This window comes from Nanorana parkeri, unplaced genomic scaffold, assembly GCF_000935625.1.
Source record: "Nanorana parkeri isolate BGI_ZX_2015 unplaced genomic scaffold, ASM93562v1 scaffold48, whole genome shotgun sequence".
Classification (NCBI taxonomy): domain Eukaryota; kingdom Metazoa; phylum Chordata; class Amphibia; order Anura; family Dicroglossidae; genus Nanorana; species Nanorana parkeri.
In genome coordinates this window covers 1,561,973-1,569,490 of record NW_017306316.1, presented here as the reverse complement: position 1 = coordinate 1,569,490, position 7,518 = coordinate 1,561,973, and the positions used below count along the sequence as shown (strand labels likewise).

The 7,518-nt window shown below is 40.4% G+C and overlaps 1 protein-coding gene across 1 annotated transcript in view; it reads right to left on the bottom strand.

Moving 5' to 3' along the window:
* The window catches only part of MYL10 (myosin light chain 10), a 40,897-nt gene that overhangs the window by 4,220 nt on the left and 29,159 nt on the right, over positions 1 to 7,518 (bottom strand). Inside the window, exons 5-6 of the mRNA XM_018573665.1 lie at positions 5,421 to 5,499; positions 3,651 to 3,699 (exon numbers count right to left, since the gene is read on the bottom strand). Coding sequence (XP_018429167.1) covers positions 3,651 to 3,699; positions 5,421 to 5,499 — 128 coding nt within the window. The remainder of the gene's footprint in view (positions 1 to 3,650; positions 3,700 to 5,420; positions 5,500 to 7,518) is intronic.

Below are 7,518 nucleotides of genomic sequence, written 5' to 3'. Positions count from 1 at the left end.
CCCCGCAGCGGCCAGTCAGGCAGGGGAGCAGGGATGAGTCATGGGCGCGCTGGTCAGACGAGAGGAGCTCCAGGTGGGGGTGTAATTTAGCGGGCAGGCACCTCTAAGTCAGCTAAATTAGGACCCCACCTGGAGCTCCTCCCACTGGACCAGCGCGCCGCTGACTCGTCCCTGCTCTCTCCGGCACAGTGAATCACAGTGAGTGAGGGGAGATTTGGGGGGATTTATTAAGCAATTATATATGTATTGCCTGCACTGTATTAGCAGTATATACTCTATATAGAGTATATACTGCTAATACAGTGCAGACAATACATTTACAATTATACTAACATGAATGTATTAAATGATCTGTATGTAGCCCTGTACTATGGATCATTTAACCCATTCATGTTAGCAGAGGATCATTGTAAATGTATTGTTGCAGGCCCTCTATATGTACATGTACTATATACTACATATAGAATGCACTGAACAATAGATTTACAATTATCCTCTGCTAATATGAATGGGTTAAATGATCCGTAGTACATAATATGTAGCCCTGTACCCCCTTTTCCACTTACAGAGCTAGGTTATTGTTTTTCTTTTAAATAAATATTCATGTAATTTTATTGGTATCTATCTACCAGTAGCTGCCTCATTTCCCACCCTCGGCTTATATTCGGGTCAATACTTTTTCCCAGTTTTTTGTGGTAAAATTAGGTACCTCGGCTTATATTCGGGACGGCTTATACTCGAGTATATACGGTACTTTATGAAGATAAATCCTGTCTCCAGCATGGTCTGCAGTCTTCTGGGCTGTGTGTACATCCTGCTTTTCTGTGAACACCTAATATTCTCATTTAACCCACTATACACTCATCATGCACATGGGATCATGCACATGGGTGCAAATACAGACATGCATATTGGCATAGAGTATTTAATACACCTGTATTTGTGGTGCCTGGGATCACCAGCTGCTGGATTTCTCTGTCCACAGCAATGTAGGGACAGAAAATGCTGTAGGCAGGGAAGTGCGTGTAAACGCCAGTACTGGCATTTATACTTGCAGAGGCGTAAGTTCCTGAACCTGAAACCTCTGCATTTAGGATTTTACGCCCCTGCGCATGTAAAAGCTCGTACTGGCATATACGCACACATACCCACATACAGTGTTTTCTGTCCATATATTGCTATGGACAGAAAAAACAGTTGGGGATCCCAGACACTACAAATACAGATGTATTTTAGACTGCATGCCAATATGACAGTATTTGCACCCATGTACACAAGTCCTTATGCTTCCTTATCATTTTTAGCAGCCTGCAGTCCTCAACACCATGCCTAAAAACCGGGCTATTCTGACTGGCAAAGCTTTAACACTTTCTGTTAGCATGCAATGAACCTTGCCCACGCCCTCCAACCTACACATTCCGATTGGCACAACACTATATTAGGCTTTCTTGTCAGCCAATAGGAGTGTGCAGATGGCAGGATCTTGGCAGGCAAGCTTTGACAAAACCTTGGAATATTAGAATCTTTGGCAATTAGGATTACTCAGGGTAAAAGATTAATAGCCAGTAGTCATGGAACATTCCAGTGTGTAAAAGTGTTGCAGTCAGATATTGTTTTTCCCATCTAAATGTGCCCAATTTTTTAAACTAAATTGAAAGATTAACAACAGCTCTTGACGTGCTCCGGAGATTCAGCACATGAAGGCAATATCTACAAATGTTCTCAGCCACTTAATTGCATCAAAGACAAGTCTTTTCAAGCATATTTAGAGGAAGAAGGTTAGATGAACACACAAAAAGTGCGTAAGTAACATTTTATAGTTCTACTATAAAACAAAGGAACAAAGGCCAAAGGCAGAATATACTAAGAGATGACATTAGGTGTTGGGATTTCAGGCAAGAGAAGATGTGTTTCTGTTTAATTTTGATCATCTGAGACCCGCAAGAGAGGATCTAGACTCTAGCTACAATGTTGGAGGGTTGTAGCATTGGACTGGATCCACTGATGATGATAACCACAAGAACTGAAGTTTTGCTACTGGTAATGCCTTTGATAGTGCTGATGCAGTGAACGATGACTGTAACAAAGACAAAATGAGCAGCTTTTCTTGTGCACCAAATACTAGCTTTTGTTAAGGACCGACTTAAAATGTTGTTTCTGTATTTATGCAGTGGGCTGGTAGAAAATACATTTCACTAAATTAAGTTAAAGGAGAACTATGAGGTGAGTGCTTTTTATTCACCTCATAGTTCTAGCCGACCTGTGACAATGAGACTGTCACAGGTCGGCTCAGTAGATCAGGAAGTGAGCGAACACATAACGGCGTTCGCTCACCTCTCGATCCTGTCACAGCTCTCTGCCGTGACAGGGGAGTGGCTGGATTCCCCCCTCCCCGCTCCGATCCTTCAGCGCTGACTGGCGGAACGGACGGGGGAGGGGGCAGGTACAGCTGGCTCTACCTCTAGATAGGCAGAGCAAGCTGTCACTCACGCAGCTGGGCGGATCCAGACATAATTGTCGGGATCTGCTTCAGCTGCGGCGTCTCAGAATACCACGAGCTGTAGCTCGCGGTATACTGAGCTTAGGGTGATGGGAGGACGCTAGTTTGTGTCCTCCCCTTACCCTAAGGAGAACTATGGGGAAAAGCCCTAACCCCATAGTTCTCCTTTAAGGTTATTGTTCAAAATGGTCGTTTTTTGGAGGCTTCCTAATGTACCACATAAGGGTAAGTTATATAGATGAGTGACTTTTTGTGGTACTCCTGCTGACCTTGGCATGGAGGCACTTGCCATGGGGAAGTTTACCAGGGGTCTGATGTGAGAATTACTCATATTTCATGGACATGAATGTTGTGTTTGATTCTGTTCTGAACATGCGGCAATGTTGGAAATTTATTTTTTTCTACACTGTACTTTTTGAGTAAATTAATAAACTTTTATTGTTTAAAAATAGATGAGTGACTGGCATTATAAAAAATAAGACCAAAGTTAGGTGAGCTAAGTAATGTAGCGTGATGTTGTTTAGATATATCATGGATAACCATGGCTTTGTATATTTTAACATGATCGGTTAGCCAAGTACAGACTAACTTTTGGTCCTCACAGAAGTGATACCTGGGCCCTATAGCGCAGTGAAATTAGCCCCTTTGCATGCAGTATTGGTTAATAATATATTTCCTAAAGCTGGAAAATATCTTTCAATAATGTTCTTTCGCATATTGGAAAATAATATCCCACCAAGTATGAACAACAAAGGACATAAGCAAGAAGGGATATTCTTAGTGGTGCCCAGCAGAGGGCAGTTCTATCATGGACCTATTGTATTGTTTAACTGCCTTCAGTAGTGAAATAGCCGGCCTTCAGAAGAGCAAATGCTTTAGATCTATTTATACAGTTCAAATCAGTATTGTGTCTTAATATAGTCTTTTACCCGTGACATTTCCCAAGGAAATTTTACATAAACCTGGACAGCAGGATTTTTTATTTGCTATCTAGAGCCACCTACACAAGAGCAATGAAGTTAATTTGTCTTGTACCATACAATGAATTAGTCTATATTGGTTAAAACGTAGTTAAAATTTTTCAAATTATAGTACTTATACTATTATACTACAATTGCACTTATAAGTATAGATAAGTAAGAAATCATACCTCTTCTTGGCTGAATCTGTCCGCTTGAGTTGTTAGCATTTCCCTAATGCTGTTACATAAATGAATACAAAATTAGACCTTCTGTTACAGTATATTCATGTCAGAAGCTTCAATCAAGAATGCCATAGTTAGGGCCCAAAGGTATAAAGATTGTTGACTCAAGTTTTTAAGACTAGTAACTCTGAGTACTGAAAAGAAAATGTCTTTACATTTTTTGTGTAACTTTGCTTCAATATATATTTTAGTGTTTTGCATTTCAGAAATGTGAGTGCACACTATGGAAACATCATAATATAGTAATCCACTAACTGCATTTATAGAAACAAATAAAAAGAAACATTACTAAAGCACTTAGTCCTTGACATAATTGTAAGAGTATAGGTTTGAGATAACATTGCAAAGTGCATAACACATAGGCCCATGCTGGTTTTCTGGCCGATTATCGCTCTACGGCATCTTCAACTGTAATATCTGTCCAGTGTAATCCCTGACTCTATTCCTTTCTACCCATGAATTCTGAGTCCCTGCTGTTGCATTCTCCATAATATAACCCCCCCACCATTTTAAACAACTGTTCAGGGGCTGGACTGGTCAGTGGAATTAAAAAATACTTCCGCATAGGTGTTGCAAATTCCCCTGTTTCAGTGGTCAATGGGAGTAAAAACAATGTCTCGGCATCAGTAGGAGCGAAAAGCCCTCCTGTGTCGGTGGTTGAGAAAGGAGTAAAAATGCCCTTGTATCAGTGGTTAATGGGAGTAAAAATGCCCCTACATTCAGTGGAAGTAATATTGCCCTATCATTGATGTAAGAGGAAGGAATTATACCCCTTTTAGTGGTGTCAGTGGGAGGGATAGAGCCCCATCATTGGCAAGCAAAGACCTGTATCCGGCCTGCAGCTACAGTTTATGTTTTTTTTACACTGATATAAAAAAGTGAAAAATCAAGCAGGAGGAGCGAAAAGCCCTCATAATGGCATAACAGGTGTGCAGACAGATGAACTCAAGCTCAAAAACCTTACCAATAAAGGCCTCAAGAAATATAATAAATCATAATGTGGTTTAACTCTCCAGCATCCACCACAAATGTAAGCATCAGTTTTGGGTATACTGGGTATACTAAACCTATAAAGAGACAATGCCACCTTGCCCATGTAGGGCAAAGTGAGAGTGTCTCTATAAAGGGGCCATCACATTCACAATGCCTGCACTCCCTTACTGGCAGGGCCATCCCTATAATGAGGATGCCTGCTGCCTTAGGTGGCATCTGTTTGGGTCACATGGGGGGCTGCAGGAAGAGCAGCTCTGCTGCACAATGTTTGCCACCCCTTTTCCAGCTGGAGCATCTTAGGGTGCTAAGGGTCGGGTGGGGAGATATGTAAGGGTCATGCACATCTCCCCACCTAGCTCTTACCAACCTGGGATGGTCTTGGCAGCATCGCACTAACCCAGGCTTCCCACCCAGCTCCTGGCAACCAGTGGCATCACTGGTTGCCAGAAGCTGAGTGGGACACTCCCGCTTCCCCACCCTCATTTTTCTATGTAATAGTGGAAGTGTATTCCTTTGCAGTGTTCCTAAATCATATGGTTAATACATAACTATGCAGCAGTCAATGTTGAGAAATTTTTTAAAAAGCCCTCAGTAATATATAAATGCTACCTTCAAACTAAAACTTTACATACATGCACATTAAAAATAACCCCTAATGCTTAAAAAAAATGGATCGATCACTATTCATTTATTGAAATGATGTTATAAAAATGATATACTTACTAATCTGCTTTTATATGGCCTTTTCCATCAGGATCAAAAATCTTGAAAGCATTTAGAATAGTTTCTTCTGGGTCTGTGCCTAGAACAGACATAATTCATAAAACATCTGTCTTCATTCACATCATTTTTAATGTGAGGCAAGTCAGTTCCATATTTAACTATCTCCCTGGATGTCTTAATAAATGATGAGTTATCTTTATCATCCTACTTCTCATTCCCTGTTATACTGAGGAGTCCACCACCAGAAACTCCTTTAGCACCTTACAAAGTTTAAATTACTAAGAGAGTGACAGGGCCTGGGGGAGAGCTGTCAAGCTCTGCTGAGTGATAAGAGCCTATTAGACAGTGCCATCATTGATGTCTCACTCAATATTTGCAACAAAGTACATTACTGTTTGTTACCTGGAGGCTAATATCGTTATTACATTTTCTTTGCTGGACACTGATAAATGTACTGGAAGGGTCAAGGAGTCAAATGTTCTATTGAGATTCCTTTTCTTAGAAAACTAATAATGTACAACACTGGCTATAATTTTTAGTTGGTCCCTGTGTTAGATCTGGTAAGTTACAATATATAATAATAGACAGTCTTCAATTAAATTGAAAAACTGTGTATAGGTTAGGCTTCTGAGATCCACAGTGTCCATCTTACACCACAGCTTGATCATCTACCTCAGTGATTGTCATCTTACAATGTATAGGGGGGACTCAAATGTGGACCTCCAATGTATAGGGGGGACTCAAATGTGGACCTGATATCTCCAAAGGGCCGCATATAATTTATTATATTTAATCCTACAAAGACTGAAATAGACTGAAGACTTATATGTTCAGAGACTAGAGGAGTGAATGGAGACTGAAGCCATGCTATAGAAGACAGCCAGAGACTGGGGACATGTTATATGAGACTGCTAGATAATACTACTATTTAAGGCCCCTGTATAAATCAATGTTCCCACTACTGGCTGCTGAGGCATGAGGGCCGCATTTCAAACATCAAAGGGCCGCATGAGGCTCTTAGTCTAGTCCAAAGGTTGAGCACCAGTGATCTGCCTAATGTTTCCATGAGAGCACTGTCTAAAATCAACTTTTTGGTTTGTTCAAGAAACACCATGTTAGGAGAAGAGAATGTGTAGTAATGTCTAATGTAGTCCTTTCTATACTTCCAGAAAATAAAATATGGTGTACTTAGTGCTGTAAAGAGTGCAGGGCCCATGAGTTTATGGGGCAAAGAATAAATGCTACTTCCTCAAAATTAACAAAATAAATTCTTTGCATACCTTATTTCTCTTCTCTTCCCCAGTCTTCTGACCGTGGCCATATTTACCAAGGACAGACTACTAGCTCTCCTTTTACTTCCTGATTTCTGGCACATGTGACCAGACATGTAACTAGGACATGTGACCATGCACATAATCTCAGGGGAGGAAACTGCCTTCCCTGAGATCTCGTGAGATTAAAGATGAGATTTCCGAGAAATGCTCTGCTGATGACAAGGCAATCCCAGTGTGCAGTGCTTTGGCAAACTGAAGTCATTCTGCCCTTTCAAAGCTGGAAGTGAATGCTCTGCAAGTGTAAGGATTTCAAAACCACAGCATTTTACACCTGACATATCTATGTTATTATTAATCATCATACATAGAGGGATGCATTGGCAGAATTTGATTTTTAGTGTAAAGGTCTGCTTTAAGCTTCACAAAAAGGATGGACTGAAGTTCCTAGGAGTCTGAAAATTTTGTTTTACTTTAGAGAGATTTCCTCTCACTTCTGTTGTGGTTTGGGGACAGAATGTTAAAGGGAAATCTCCCAAATGGGAGAAGCTACCAATCTAATATACCTAGCTCAGTCACTCAAGAAACAAACATACAAACTCTAAAAGCCAGTAAACCTATCTATATATTTTTTAAAGATTTTAGAAGCAAACTACAGGATCCTATATAAAATACAGAAATATAAAAATATAACATGCAGTTTGTGTTTCTACTTAATACTAGGACATTAACATTAAAAGCATTGGTGATGGCAACTTAGCCATCATGCTTCTTGATGGAACCAAAAGCTGTAGGGGTGTGCACCACTGAACAGCATTACATTTCTA